This window comes from Marmota monax, unplaced genomic scaffold (genome assembly GCF_021218885.2).
Source record: "Marmota monax isolate L192 unplaced genomic scaffold, Marmota_monax_Labrador192_F-V1.1 WCK01_AAM20220418_F8-fsc00001, whole genome shotgun sequence".
In the NCBI taxonomy this organism is placed as follows: domain Eukaryota; kingdom Metazoa; phylum Chordata; class Mammalia; order Rodentia; family Sciuridae; genus Marmota; species Marmota monax.
Window position 1 is genome coordinate 27,366,451 of NW_026693777.1, and position 16,380 is coordinate 27,382,830.

General features: G+C 35.4%; 1 protein-coding gene across 2 annotated transcripts in view; it reads right to left on the reverse strand.

Annotated features, from left to right (window-relative positions):
• Nucleotides 1–6,380: 6,380 nt before the first annotated feature.
• Arid4a (AT-rich interaction domain 4A) overlaps nucleotides 6,381–16,380 on the reverse strand; it is a 78,316-nt gene continuing 68,316 nt past the window's right edge. For both annotated transcript variants that reach the window (XM_046461423.2, XM_046461424.2), the window contains exons 22-24: nucleotides 16,127–16,333; nucleotides 15,129–15,275; nucleotides 6,381–10,688 (exon numbers count right to left, since the gene is read on the reverse strand). In XM_046461423.2, coding sequence (XP_046317379.1) covers nucleotides 10,585–10,688; nucleotides 15,129–15,275; nucleotides 16,127–16,333 — 458 coding nt within the window. In that variant the 3' untranslated portion in view covers nucleotides 6,381–10,584. The remainder of the gene's footprint in view (nucleotides 10,689–15,128; nucleotides 15,276–16,126; nucleotides 16,334–16,380) is intronic.

The following is a 16,380-nucleotide window of genomic DNA, read 5'->3' on the forward strand; positions in this document are numbered from 1 at the left end:
CTTATAATTACCTTGTTAATTTCTACAAAAATACCACCTGGAATTTTTTTTTAAAGAGAGGGAAGAACCCTTTGTTCAAATTTTATTTATTTGTTTTTAGTTGTAGGTGGACACAATATCTTTATTTTGTTTATTTTTTTTTTTTATGTGGTGCTAGGGATTGAACCCAGTGCCTCATCTGTACTAGGCAAGCCTCTACCACAGAGCCACAACCCCAGCCCCACCACCTAGGATTTTTATTAGGATTTCACTGAATTTGAGGATTGTCTTACTTCACTTATTTTTCTATAACAAAACATCTAAGATTAGGTAATTTATAAAGATAATTGCTTTATTGCTCATGGTTCTGGAGGCTGGGAAACCTAAGAGCATGGTGGTGGCATCTGTTCAACATCTGAAGGGTGCTTTTCTTGGATGATCATAACATGGTGAAAGATATTACATGGCACAACAGAGCAAGCATAGTAGCTCCATTTCCTCTTATGGAGCCACTAATGCCATTGTGGGGACCTCACCCTGATGACCTCATCTAATCCTAATAATCTCCCAAGGCCCTACCTTCCATATATGATTAATGTCTGAATTTGAGGATTAAGTTTCTAACACATGAATTTATATATATACACACAAAAAAATCTTTATTTATTTAAATTTTTATGTGGTGCTGAGGATTGAACCCAGTACTTCACATGTGTGAGATAAGCACTCTACCACCGAGTTACAGCCCCAGCCCCCAACACATTAAATTTTGAGGGACTCATTCAAATAGTTTCAGGGAGAAAAGAAACTCAACAATATTAAGTGTTAAGACTATGAACAAAGTATATTTTCTCATTTACTTAAGATTGTCTTTATTTTTTCTCATCAGTATATTATAGATTTCATTGTAGAGATCTTTTCCCTTGTCAGATTTATCCCAGTGTATTTCACATTTTATGTGAATGGTGTTCTTAAAATTTCAATTGCTAGGTCTTCTAAATACAGGGTCATATTGTTAGCAAATAGGGACAATTTGAGCTTTTCTTTTCCTATTTGTATCCTTTTAATTTCCTTCTCTTGCCTGATCTGGCTAAAGTTTCAAGGACTATGTTGACTAGGAATGGTAAGAGTGGGCATCCTTGTTTCTATTTTTAGGGAGATGCTTTCATTTTTTTCTCTGTTCAGTATAATGTTGGCCTTGGGTTCGTCACAGTAGCCATTACAATGTTGGGGTAAACTCCTTCTATCCCTAGTTTTTCTAATGTTTTACACATGAATGGGTGCTTCACTTAGTCAATTTTTTTCTGCATCTATTAAGATAATCATATAATTCTTGTCCTTAACTCTATTTTTGTGGTAAATTATACTTATTGAGTTCTATACGTCAAAACAAACTCCCATCCCTGGATAAACCCCACTTGATCATGGTGCACTATCTTTTTAATGTGTTTTTATATGTGAATTGCCAGTATTTTATTAAGAATCTCTGCATCTGTGTTCATCAAGGATATTGGCCAGAGTTTGTTTCCTTGATGTGTTTTGACTGGTTTTGGTATCAGGGTGATACTGGCTTCATAGAATGAATTTTGGTATTTCCTCTTTTTCTATTTCATGAACTAATTTGAGGGAGTTGACTATTAGTTCTCCTTTAAAGATCTGGTAGAATTTGGCTGAGGATCCATCAATCCTGGGCTTTTATTTGTTGGAAGGATTTTGATAGCTACTGCAATTTCATTTCTTGATACTGATCTGTTTAAGTTTTCTATACCTTCATGGTTCAATTTGGATAGGTCATATATGTCTAGGAATTTTTCACTATCTTGCAGATTGTCTATACCAGAAATCAAATTATAACACAGACCTACAGTAACAAAACCAGCATGCACTGGCACCAAAACAGACATGACGACCAATGGAAGAGAAGACACAAAGACACCACATAATCACATTTATCTACATAAAGGTGCCAAAAACATATGTTGGAGAAAAGATAGCCTCTTCAATAAGGTGATGGGAAAACTGGATATCCATGTGTAGAATAATGAAATCTCACCCCTATCTCTCACCTTACATAAAAATCAACTCGAAGTAGATCAAAGTCCTAGGAATTAGATAAGAAAACTGCAACTGCTAGAAGATGTAGGCCCAGCACGCTATCATATCAGCACAGGAGCTGACTTCCTTAACAAGACTCCTAAAGTGCAAGAAATAAAACAAAAAATCAGTTAAGTGGGATGGCATCAAATTAAAAACGCTCTTCACAACAAAGGAAAAAATATGTGAAGACAGATCTGACAGAATGGGAGAAGATCCTTGCCACTTGCTCCTCAGATAAGGCATTAATATCCAAAATACATAAAGAACTCAAAATACTTAACATCAAAAACCAAATAACCCTTGGGCTGGGTTTATTGCTCAGTGGTAGAGTGTTTATCTAGCATGTGCAAGGCCCTAGGTTCGATCCTCAGCACCACATAAACTTAAGTAAATAAAATAAAAGGTATTGTGTCCAATCACAACTAAAAAAATTTTTTAAATAACCCAATTAATGGGCTGGGGATGTGGCTCAAATGGTAGCGCACTTGCCTACCATGCGTAAGGCACTGGGTTCAATTCTCAGCACCACATAAAAATGAAATAAAGATATTGTGTCCACCTGAAACTAAAAAAAATAAATATTTTTTAAAAAACCCAATTAATAAATGGGCAAAATAACTAAACAGATATTTCTCAAAAGAAGAAATTCAAATGGCCAACAAATATATGAGAACATGGGCTGGGGATATGGCTCAAGCGGTAGCGCACTTGCCTGGCATGCGTGCGGCCCGGGTTCGATCCTCAGCACCACATACAGACAAAGATGTTGTGTCCACCAAATACTAAAAAAAATAAATATTAAAAAAATATATATGAGAACATATGAATATATGATCAACATCTCTAGCAATTAGGGAAATGCAAATCAAAACTACACTGAGATTTCATCTCACCCCAGTCAGAATTGCAATTATTAAGAACAAATAATTAAAAAGTGTTGGCAAGGATATGGGGGAAAAGGTATACTCATACATTGTTGGTGGAACTGTAAATTGGTGCAACTAGTTAAGCAGTATGGAGACTGCTTAACTAACTAGGAATGGAACCGCCATATGACCTAGCTATCCCATTCCTTAGTATATATTGAGAAGATCTAAAATTGGTATACTACAGGGATACAGCCACTTCAATGTTTATAGTAGCACAGTTCACAACAGCTAAGCTATGGAACCAACCTAGGTGCCCTTCAACACTGAATGTATAAAGAAAGTGTGGTATATATACACAATGAAGTATTACTCAGCTATAAAGAAGAATGAAATTAGGGACTGGGGCTGAAGCTCAGTGGCACAGCGCTTGCCTTGCATGTGGGAGGCATTGGGTTCCACCCTCAGCACCATATAAAAAAATACACAAATAAAATAAAAGCATGCTGTCCATCTACAACTACAAAAAAATTTTAAAAAAAGAATGAATTTATGGTATTTGCTGCCAAATAGATGGATCTGGAGACTATCATGCTAAATGAAAAAAGCCAGACCCAAAAAAGTCAAAGGATGAATGTGGAAGCTAGTCTAAAATAAGGAGAGAAAGAGAGAAGGGATAAAAAGAATAAGGGAATTCCATCAAAACAGAAGAAAGATTGGTGTAGTAAATGAAGGGATTGACAGTAAGGGAGGAGGGACCTGATAAGGGAAGAACAATGGAATGAATCTGACCATAACTTTCCTATGTACATATATGAATATACCACAGTGCATCTCACTATCATGTATATCCACAAGACACTATTTTTAATTTTTTAAAAATGAACTAATTAATTAATTTTACAGTAGAATGCATTTTGACATATTGTACACAAATGGAGCACAACTTCTTATTCCTCTGGCTGCACATGTTTCAGAGTCACTCCACTAGTGTAATCATAGAGTAATAATGCACAAGACACTAAATTTAAAAAACTGTAAGTAAATAGCAGAAAAATCAGTAGAGTAGAGGGAAGGAAACGGGAGGGAAGAGAAGAGGAGAGGGAAAGGGGAATTCAGTACTGGGGACTGAATTAGAGCAAATTATATTCCATGCTTTTATAATTATGTCAAAATGAATCCTTAATTATCTATAAGAAAAAAGAAAATGCAGTCTAAATAGGTCTACCTTATTTTCAATTGCTGACTATTGTTACTGTATAGAAAACAATTGATATTTTTGTATATTAATTTTACCTCTTGCAATCTTGCTAAACTCACCAGTCCAGGGACCTGTGATTCCTTTTCCTTATCTGAATGCTCTCTGGTTGGAACCACCAGTACAATGTTGAATAGAAGCGATGAGAGTGGATCTCCTTGTCTCATTCCAAATCATAGGAAAAAGTATTCAGTCTTTCATCATTAAATATGATGTCAACTGTATGCTCTTCATAGTTTTCCTTTATCAGGTTGAGGTTGTTCCTTTTTAGTCCACTTTCCACTTTGCCAAGGTTTTCTTTTATTAGAAACCAATATTGGATTTTGTCAAATGCTTTTTCTGCATCCTAAGGTTTTTTTTTTTAATATGGTGTATTACATTAACTGGTTATTTTACATGCTGTGGTTTGGAAGTGTCCCCCAAAGGCCCATTATGTTAAAGGCTGCGCCACTGTGGCCCTATCTGGAGGTGCTGGAGTCTTTAAAGAGTTAAGTCACTAGGGGTGTTGCTCTTGAGGGGATAATGGTTGGCCTTGTAGACTAAGTTCCAATTTTTTGGAAGAGTTTGGATAGAATTAGTGTCATATCTTCCTTTATCAGTGTAGCCATGCACACCTTGAATTTTTTTTTCTCTCCTCCTCCTTTTGGTAATCTGTTTTCCATGATTTTCTCCATTTCAGCTAGTTGTTGAATTTATTAGCATAAATATATTCATGATATTCCTTTGTCAACTTTATAATAGCTTCTGTAGTATGCCACATCCCTCACTCTTGATATTGGTAATTTTTTCTTTCTCTTTATCTCCTGAACAATCTGACTAGAGATTTATCAATTTTATTGATCTTCTGGAAGAAGATGTAAAAATAATTTACTTTTATTTATTATTTAGCAACTTGGTTTTTCTACTAGTTTTTTGGTTTTTTTGGAAGCTCACTCTATATTTATATATTTACCTCTAGCCCATTAACTGCTTTTAGTATGCTTTTAATTAATATGCCACAACTTATTTACCCATCCTCCTGTTGATGGGCACATAAGATGGTCCCCACCCCCAACTTTTTTTCTGGTTCTAGGTCTTGAGACTGGGAGCATTTTACCACTGTACTACAACCCCAGTCTTTTGAGTCAGGGTCTCACTAAATTGCTAAGACTAGTCTCATACTTGAGATCCTCCTTCTTCAGGCTCTCAAGTTGACAGGATTAAAGGTGTATGCCCCCACCTGTTTTTGATCACACAAACTATGCTGCAAAGAATAGTCTTAATACGAATCTCCTTAGGCATACACAGATTTTCTACAGGGCAAATGAACTGTATTTATAGGCAGTAAACCTTCTCTTTAGTGTATTAAATTCTTTCAGATTCAAAATAGATGTATAAATTTTATACTTGCACTAGCAGTTCATGGGAGGGGGCAATTCTTTACATACTTTTTAACACTCAAGGGTGTCAGACATTAAAAAACCTAACATGACATCACTGCATTTTGGGAATGCAAATTAAAAGCAGAGAAATACCGCTACACACCTATTAGAATGGCTAAAACACACACACACACACCCAACATTAAACAGTATCTAATGCTGGCGAGGGTGCAGTGCGACTGGAACTCTCGTATACTGCTTGTAGGAATGTAAGATAGAACAGTGGTATAATCCAGCAATCTCCTAGGTATTTAACCAAGAAGGGTGAAAACATGCTCACACAAAAAGCTGCATGTGAATATTTATAGTGGCTTTATTCATAATTGTAAAGGGCTTGTCATAGGCAAGTTTATGTTTTTATTTGAGAGTAAGTTTGGATAGATATGAGGGAACTCCTGAAAGCAGTTAACCACTGGTGGGAACAGGGTCCAATCAAAAGAACACAACACCTCCAGAAAATTCTGTTTTCAGTTATATACAGGGCCAATCCAATTCTAAAATTCAATCATAATCTGCCCATGAAAAATCCTTGGAAACCAAAAGAAAGTATAGCAATTTGTTATACCTCATCAGTGACCAAAAATGTTCATCTAGAGGCTAATAAACATATGCTTAGGATACGACAGAAAAGGAACTAGTGTAGAGTTTGCAGATGAAATATAGGATGTCCAATTAAATTTTAATTTCAGAAACCACTGTGATTTTTGCATGGGACATACTTATACTATCTTGTTTAATTTATTTTGAGAAGAAATTCAATTACTTATACAAATAATTATTTATTAACATGTCAGGTCTTAAGCTTTTTTTTACAATAGTACTTTTCAAAATGAATTCTGCATGATACAGACAACAAAATGAAGACAGCTTCATAATTACTTTAACTACAAATACCAAAATTATAAGTACTACCCTTCTTATTCTATTTAAAGAGGTACATAATGGGTCCCATATGAATGAACAGCATTTTTGTTTTGTTTTGTTTTTGTGCTTGTCAACATGGAAAACAATTTTGTAAAATAAATAAAGGACTAAAAAAATTTCTAGTTTTATTGTGAAAACACTAAAGTACATATTTGCTGGATTGCAAACTCCACTCTAATAGTCATTCAATCTTCATCACTGATAAATGCTACCACAGTGTACCTTTCCTTTAATGGAATAAAAGGCTGTGGGTAACCACATGACAGTGAAGGAGAGAAGGAAAAGCAACTCATCAATTAATAATTTCAGTTGGAGAGGAAATGTTATCTAAGTCTATCCTATACTTTCCAAATGATATTTCAACTCCATCTCTTTGGTTTTTCCCCTTTTCCATGCTGGTGATTGATCCCAGGGTCTAGCACTTGTTAGGCAAACACTCTACCACTGAGCCCCATTCCTGGACCTCAATGCCATCACTTGAAAAAAAGAAACCTGAACACCTCGTTTGAATTTCTGGCTTTGCGTATAAAAATCACTAATAACAAAACAGAAACAATAGCATTGAGAGTAATTTTTCTCGATTTAAACAATTTTTGACTACCTTACTTTATTAGAGATAGGACTAGGCACTTTGTGGAACACACCCATGACTAAGGAGCACTTAAGGAACTCATGATCTAGTAGGGCAGAAGCACACGTGGACAAGTAAACATAATAACAAGTAAGCTCTCAGGTAAAACACTACAGGGCAAACAAGAGGATGATATTCTATGGTGGTGAGAAGTCAGCCAAAACTTCATGGATACGTGGCTCAAGACAGCTCTAGGGACTAGGGTTGTGGCTCAGTAGTAAAAGCTCTAGCCTAGCATATGTGAGGCATAAAAATAAAAACAAAGGTATTGCATTAGTCTACAACTAAAAAAGAAAGAAAGAAAAAAGACAGCTCTGGGCAAGGGATGAGAGTGGCAGAGGAACAGAAGAGCAAGAAGTAGAGATGGTCAGTTGCAAAGTTTGAGCAGTACCTGAATGGTTCTGTTTAACCTGGCCCCGTCCCAGGTCTGCTCTAACCCTGGCTCCTTAGTACCAAATTCTCCTTCCCTATGTTCTTGGAATGCTAGAGGATCCATCTCTCTCCTCCCATTTCCTAGTCAAATAATCCTCACGGGGGCTCAAATTCAGTGTTGCTGTCTCTGCAAAGTCTTCCAGACCACCCAAGCAAGCCTTCATACTAGCTGAGCTCTTGAATCAGGTGATCTCATAGCACACCAAAACTTCATATTAGGTCACTTGTTTTAATATCTACCCCACTTGATTACACATTCCATGAAGACAGGGACCTTCTTCAGTCTTCTTCACTTTTGTGGCTCCTGGCTTAGCATTATTAGCATAATACCTGCCACACAGAAGATACTCAATAAATTATTGATGAATTAATTCTGATAAGGTTTTGTGTGTTGCTGAAGTTAGCTTTAAATGTTTTCATAATTTGATAACTATGTTAACTTACAGGGCTCATAAGAAAGGTACATAAATAAATTAATAGCTTAATCAATATAATTTCCATAATTTAAAGCAATTTCACAGATAGTATGTAGTAGTCTTCTAAATGTGCTAAGTACAACCATCTTTCCTAGTAAAAGACAGTTAAACTGAATATTTAGTACAAAAACAGCAAACAATAAAGGCACACATGGTAAACTAAAATTAAATATCTTGATTTTACAGATAAAACCTTCCATTTTAGGTATTAGAGTGTCTTTGCCCTTTTACTTTCTTAGTCACATGTAAGAACTATCTAAATTTTAGGTAAACTCAAAACATGCCCAATATTTGAACTGTAATGCCTAATAAACATTCACTTAATTTTATAACCTTTTCCAGGCCCCAAATGAAAAGAATTTTAAGTGTCTATATGTTTATTCAATGAATATATCATTTACTCTCTGTAGCAACACCCCAATACTTCACTACCAAATTTATATCAATTAGAAGGGATAGACAGTACTCAAACTAAAAACTTAGTTATCTCAGATTTACTGATTTGCCTCTGAAAATATCTCAATGTCTAAATCTAAGGTTGCTTCCTAGTTTCAACTAGATTTGAATGACACATTTTTTTATTTGTATAAGTACTAGAAAATATTTAATTAAAAGGCTGAGTAATACACTGAAATGCTTTGTTTTTTGAAATCTGATTTTTCCAACTATAAAGTTACTGGCATTTGGGGAAAAAGCAATAACTTAAATGAACACTAAAAATATAAAGCCTATGTTTAAAACATAGCCTTTATTAATACTGACCGCTGAGCTCCATTTTTATTTTACATTGAAATACTTCTGCTTTGCAAAGAAAAGACAGAAAAGTGCATTTTACAAGAGTACTTTTTTTGTTTTTAATTCTCTGAGAAAATGGAAGGAATCTGAATCACAAGTTCACAATGTGGTAAAATGAAATTAAGAAACAATGATTTCAGTAATGCTATGCCATCACTAGTGTTTAGCTCTGACTTTGTTCTTGTAAATCAGATCCTGATATACAGTCTAGAGCATCTAGGTTATACTCTACAGCGTATTAAACACAGAAAAGGAGGTTTAAAAAAAACCCCTTTCAATGTACAAACATGAATGTAAAAATTGCTTTTAAAAAATCACTTTTTACATAATGTATATGCAAAACTGCTTTAAATACATGATTTTGGAAGAATTATTTACAAAATGTATCAGCCTGTGGAACAATTCACAGACAAAGCATACATAGTTGCTTTACTTAGTTGTTGCATCTCAACTTTGGGAGATATAAATTTATTCGGCAGTATAGCAAACATAAAACTGTGACAAAATTTCTGAAGGGCAACCAAAAATTTGATCCTTAAAACAGTTTAAATACTAGGACTGCCAAAGTTTCTAAATAAGGACATACTTCAATGATCCAGATGCCCATTTATAGTTCTATTCTGTTTGAAGGACTGAGACAGACTCCCTTCAGTACAGGCCAGGCTGCTGGAGGTACCTCCTGTAAAAGGGACAGCTGAGAGCTAGCGTCATCCAAAGAGTGAATTAACCTAGAATTTTCTTTTTTTCAATTTTATTAATATTTTAAAAAATACATAAAAATACAACATCCAATGTCTGAATAAATATATTTAACAAGTTGCAAGATAATACCTTATTTTACACAAAATTTTCAGCTTTAGAAATCTTGTTAAATAACTTCATTGTTGTTATATATTTCATTTTTGTATTTTTGTAACAAAATAAAAACTCTGAAATTACATAGAAAAAAGACAAAATATTTTTGTCAAGGGATAAGATAGTCCACTGAAAACTTATTCACAATTCCACTGTAAACATTAATAAACATTAAAATATTTGCATAATTGTGTGCTCAAAAGTCCTATAAAAAGTGGAAGACTTATTACAACTGTAGTTTTCAGTCAACTACACTTCCTTTCACAATTTATTTTGTCCCATTTACACCTTTAAACCTGGGCACACTGCTGAACATATACTTTGGCAGTTCTAAATAGCAAGTGCTTCCACAGAAATTAAAAAAAAAAAAAAAACCATCAATAACAATAAAAAACACAACATAAACCCCCTACTCACCAAGTATACAAATACATCTTAGTGAAAGTGCAGCAGTATCTATTCAGCTGGATAATATTTTGATGTTTACCATGTGCACTTGCTTGTCTATGATTTCTATAACACCTGAAAAGCTTTATTTTACAAATTCAAATTTGCTAAGTGCCCTTTTTTTCTATATCACAAAAAATGAAAAAAATAAAGAGGAAAAATTATAACAAATATGGCAGGCTGCCTAACCTTCAATTATTAATCAGCTTTTTTTTTTTTTTTTTTTTTTTTTTGCAACAAGATAAAACAAGAGAAAAGGGAATAGATACAATCCAGCCTGGAAAAGTACACAGGATATACTTAGCAATGTCAAACCAGTTGAGTGCTCTCTGTGGTTGTATTTCAGGGTTTTGGAATTTATGTCCATGGCAGCAAACTGCTGGGAAGGCAGAGAAAATGTTTATCACCTGCATTCTACAGCAAGGACATTTTGTGGGGGAGATGATGATGAGGGACTCATTCCAGTGTCTGATGAAGCAGATGACATAGAGGCTCCTGCATGAGACACTGTAGAATAAAAACAATGATGTTGGAGTCAGAAATGATTGCACAGAGATACCTAGTGGATGGCAAAGTAGAAATAAGATTCTTAACATTTTCTTTATTCATTGGTCTCTTCAGTGTTACATGATGGGATAACAAATGCCAGCAAATATTTTGACTCAATTGAATGGAATCAGTCCTTAGTCAGTTATGTAACCAAAAGTTCAAAATAGACACCACAGGGTTGGGAGTGTTGCTCAGTGGTACAGCATGTGTTCGGTATATGCAAGGCCCTGGGTTTAATCCCTAGCAGTGAAAAAGGGAAAGAAGAAAAAAAAAAAAGACACCACAAAATGTAAAGATTAGAGAGATTAAACTTTTAAACCCCTACTTGAAAGATCCCAGTAAAGGACTTGGCTTGACCCAAATCAGAAACATCCAGAGAATTTCCGTAAATATCAGCTATCACAATTGTGCAGGTTATAGCAATGTGGGTGTATGATTAGGGGAAAATCCTCAAAGACCTTTAACCTAACTTTAGAGGGAAAGTGTTTTGCCAGTTTTCAGACTTTTTCCTTTATTTTCCCTTTTTGCTTTTATCTTCTCTCTCTTTTCTTTTTTTTTTCCAAAACTTTCCTTCTCCAATCTTTTTTTTTTTTTTTTAATGGTACTGGGGATTGGATCCAGGGGCACTTTACCTAAACTGAGCTATATCCCCATATCCCCAGACCTTTCTACTTTTTAAATTCTGAAATAGGGTCTCCCTAAATTGTTGAGTCTGGCCCTGAACTTGTGATACTTCTGCCTCAGCCTCCCCAGTCACTGGGATTAAAGGTATGTGCCACCATGCCCAGAGCTTCTCCTGCCAATCTTTGCCTACTGGTTCCTATTTAAAGTTTTAATTATTATTCAACAGTATCTGTGTACTGGGCATGTGGCACATACCTATAAAGTAATCCCAGGACTTAGAAAGCTGAAAAAGGAGGATTGCAAATTTGAGGTCAGCCTCAGCAATTTAGCAAGGCCCTAAGCAACTTAGTGAGACCCTGTCCCCAAATTAAAAATTTAAAAAGACTGGGGATGTGACTCAGTGGTAAAGCATCCTGGTTTTAATCACCAGTCCAAAAAAAAAAAATTTGTAGATGTGTGTGATTATCAATAGATATGTTATTAATTGTAAAAGATTCTTGTTTGTATGCTAGAAATCACTTCGTCTCAATTTAATAACTTACTATAAAAATTTCCAAAGAATAAAAAAGGAAGGAATCTTTTTAGTTGTCTGAAACTTACATCACCATTAGGAAACTGAACGCAAGAAGTGGGGAGTTCTCTGAAGAAATTTATTAATTTGTTCTTTTCTTCTTTTTGTGTTTAAAAGTACTATAAAGACTTCTATGCTAAAAATTTTTTAAAGAAAAGGACAGAGTCTGATCGTTTTCCATTTTGCTCCATGCTATTCCCAGAAACTAAAAACTGCTGGAGCCAACTGTGTTGGCACATGCCTGTAATCCCAGTAACTCAGGAGGCAGAGGAGGAGAATTACAAATTCGAGACCAGTCTCCCCAATTTAGCAAGACCCTGTCTCCAAAGAAAAACAAATTAAAAAAGGTCTGTGGATGGAGCTCAGGGGTAGAGCACCCCTGGGTTCAATTCCCAGTACCAAAAAAAGGCTGGATTTGAGTGATTCAAGACCACGCGACACAAGTTATTTTATCAGTAATTCCTTCTAAATCTTTACCGAGGGCAGAAAATTTGTCTCCATAAAGCCAAGCCTGTCAGTTAATTCACCTTGTACTTAATTATTTTTGAGATGAACTCCTGGAGCCCTTCTGCCTGATTCTGTTCCATCCTATTTCTGGAGTAGGTGCTTTCCAGGCTTGCTATGCAGCGGTCATCCTACAGCTTCCGTTCGCCATCCCATCCCCCTGAGATTTTCCTTTTCTATTTTTCTCTGTGGGATTGCCTATTTGCTGGACTGCATATCGTTTCTTAGCTTGGCTTCTAAATCTGACTTAAGAAACTTGATGCTGTTCTGAGACTTATTTCTTTCAAATGTACCTTCATAAAGTAAACTTTTAGAAATCTTTATCCACAGGATTCTAAAATTTCAAGAAATGCTTTGCTATTACCCTTTTCCTGTCCCCTCATTCTTTATAGAGGGTACAGTGAGTCCTTTCAATCTTCTAGTTTCATTTCCTTCAGTTCTGAATTGTTTTTGTTTTTCTTGTACCAGAGACTGAACCCAGGGTTGCTTAACCACTGAGCCACATCCCCAGCCCTTTTTTATATTTTATTCTGAGGGCTGGGGATGTGGCTCAGTGGTAGAGCACTTGCCTAGCATGTGTGAAGTACTGGATTCGATCCTCAGCACCAAATTAAAAAATAAAAACATAAAGTTAGATTTTATTCTGAGACAGGATCTCAATAAGTTGCTTAGTGCCTTGCTAAGTTGCTGAGACTGTCTTTGAACTTCTGATCCTCCTGCTTCAGCCTCCCAATCAGCTGGGATTACAGGCAAGTGCCACTGTTTCTGGCCCCTGAATATTTTTAATAGTGTACCTTTTGCTTAAAAAAAAAAAAAAAAGTTATACTGTTTTCCCTCAAGTTCCTTTTTGGTCTCTTTATCTACTTTAGCATCTGTTTTATATACAGGCTTTCCTCAATTATCTGGTCATGTGGCTCCCACATTGAAGAGAGGGGCATCAGGAGGCTAACTGGAAGCTGTCTATGAACACTGAGGCTTTTCAACATATGCAATGCACATGCACTGATTAGCACAGATGTTACTTTCTGGTACAGGAACATCCAAATGTTGGTATTTATATTAGGTCTTTCTTCCTGTGGTGGTCAATTTCTTCAGAATCTCCTCCCAGGAATGGGCAAAAACTTGGCTACATCTTTCAGTGAGCCAAGAGGATCAAATCCTAGGCTGGAAGATGGACGGGAGTCTTACTATTCAGTGTTCAAACTTTTTGCTCAATCTATAACTTTTGATTCAACCTTACTCTCACTTCTAGGTATGGCTGGTGTCCCCGAGTCTAAAAACCTACTTTCTGTTAAGTTAATCTCCTGTTTTATCCTGGACATGAGGAAAGCCGTAACCTTGTTTTACAGAGGGGGATAGGAGGATCTAATTTCTCTTTCCATTTTCACCCAATCTCTATTTTTGCGGCATCATCCCACATCCCTGCCTTCAGAGCTTTTCTGGAATCAGGTGGTATGAACTGGCTTGCTGCTTGTTTTGTCTCATTGTAAGAATTGTCTCATCTGCTAGGAGAGTTACAATAGTCCATTGGCTGCTCAGCTATCAAAAGACATGCTGTTGACATTTATTTTCTCCTTTAGTCAGCTGTCTTATTCTCTATTCTTTTTAGGTATAGAGTTTTAAGGTTTTTTTAATGAGTAAACCATTATTTATTCATCCATCCCTATTTATGAATGTTTAGGCTATTTTCCATTTTCCTCTATTTCAAGACAGTGCAGTAAAGAACATCTTTGTATAGTTGGTTTTGGCCACAGGAATAAGGATTTCTCTAGGTTTGAAGGATACACCTAGAAAAAGAATGTATTCTGCATATTTTTAGGTTTTGTGGGTACAATAGTTCTCTAGAAATAGTTATACTAAAATTGTTCTTTCATAAACAGTATATAAATTCCAGTTATCCACATTCTCTCCAACACATTTAATTAGAAGTCAACCCTACACTTTATTTTGTGTGGTGTGTATGGTGCTGGGGATCAAACCCAGGGCCTCCTGTGTGACAGGCATTCACTCTACCACTGAGTCACACTCCAAGTCCAATCCTTCATGTTTTTAAGATCTAACTGGGATACTTTATCCCTTTAATGATTACTTCAAAGTATCCTGTCCTTCCACTAACTCCTACACTGGTTAATGTAATTCCTGGCTGTCCTTCTAGATGTTCACATTTTTGAGATCAAAGTCTGCACTCATTTAATTCATCTTTTCCATTTTACCAACTGGCAGAGCACCTAGCACATGATGAAGTAGTCATTAATGATGGTGAACTGCACTGAATTATACTACAGTTGCTTAGAAAATGACTTACTGCCCCAACAAGATAATCCCCTTGAGGATCAGCCTTATATCTTATTTATTTTAATGACCCTCATAATAACAAATACAGTGTCTGTGAATAGGCACTCAATAAATTCCTGTTGATCAAAGAGTAAATTTCAGAGAAAGTCAGATCTTCTGGAGAACCCACCACATTTAGTAAAATAAAAAATTGTATAACTTAGTTCATACTCCCTTTCAGAGGTCTCATACTGACTAATTCAGCTGCTAACCCATTCACTTTAGTAAATGCAACAGAAAAAAACACTAGGAATCTAAAAGCAATAACTAATAAATGTATATACCATACTCAGAGAGTGACAAACAAATCTTCTAAATTGATAGTATATTTGGAAAAAAAATGAGAAAAAAATTAATAAAATTACCTTCTCTGTCTTTCTTTTTTAATCTTTTTCTTCTCCTGTCTATGGTTGCAACTTCAGACTTCAAAGACATGTAATATTTTCTGATTTCCTGTAATTTTTCTTGAAGAAAAGAGATTCTCTCTGTACTATTCATATTATCTAATTCATCTAAAAGGGAAAAAATTTATTTTAAAATCTATGACAAAAAAGATAGCAGTTCTATCAAAAATCTAAATCATAAGTGAACAAAAAGCTTAGTTTATTAAAGCATACCATAATAAGCTCAATAAGGCTCTTTAAAAAGGTAAGATATGAATTAAATTCATGATTAAGCATCCTTACATATCCAAAATTTCTATACTCAACATGCATTACATAAATGAACACAAAGCAACCCTTATCTATATATAAGTATTATTTTAAATTACTGATATGACAAAAGGCACCTCAGTTTAATCAATTTATATCAGACTGGTTCTTTTTTTTGGTACTGGGGATTAAACCCAGGGGCACTTCACCACTAAACCACATCTCCGGCCCTTTATTTTATAATTAGTGACAGGGTCTTGCCAAGGCACTTAGAGTCTTGCTAAATTGCTAAGGATGGCCTCAAACTTTTGATCCTCCAGAGCCGATGGGATCACAGGCGTGTGCCACCACACCCAGCCATGTGTCTTTTTTTTTTTTTTTTTAGTTATACATGGGCACAATATCTTTATTTTGTTTATTTATTTTTATGTGGTGCTGAGGATCGAACCCAGCGTCTCACACGTTGAGAGGCGAGTGCTCTACTGCTGAGCCACAACCCCAGCCCCATATGTGTCTTCTTAACTGGCAATCTCATCAATATTTATCAAGTTAATCTTATAAAAAGTTACAGATTTGTATTTAAGATAACAAGTAGTGATTAATGATTTGGAATACATAAATAATTTGTTAACCATTATTCCTTATTAAGTTGGCATTTTAAATATACTCCACTTTAGAATATATATTCATGTTATCCATAAGCTGCTTACTGAGTTGAAAGCTCCACTTATATGTCCTAGGAGATGAATTTGGATGTTTTTCTCTGTGTTTCTCTTTCTCTCCATCTTTGATATGAGGGGAGATTCTTGCAGGTGATCGTGTAAGCTTCTGAGGCTTAGACACACTAAGGTGTTTCACTGGGGTACATTTACTTGAATTGTCCACAGCTGGGAGATCTTCACTATCACTGCTTTGTCCTGTAACAACAACAACAAGTTTACTTGGAGACTATAAATGATAAAAA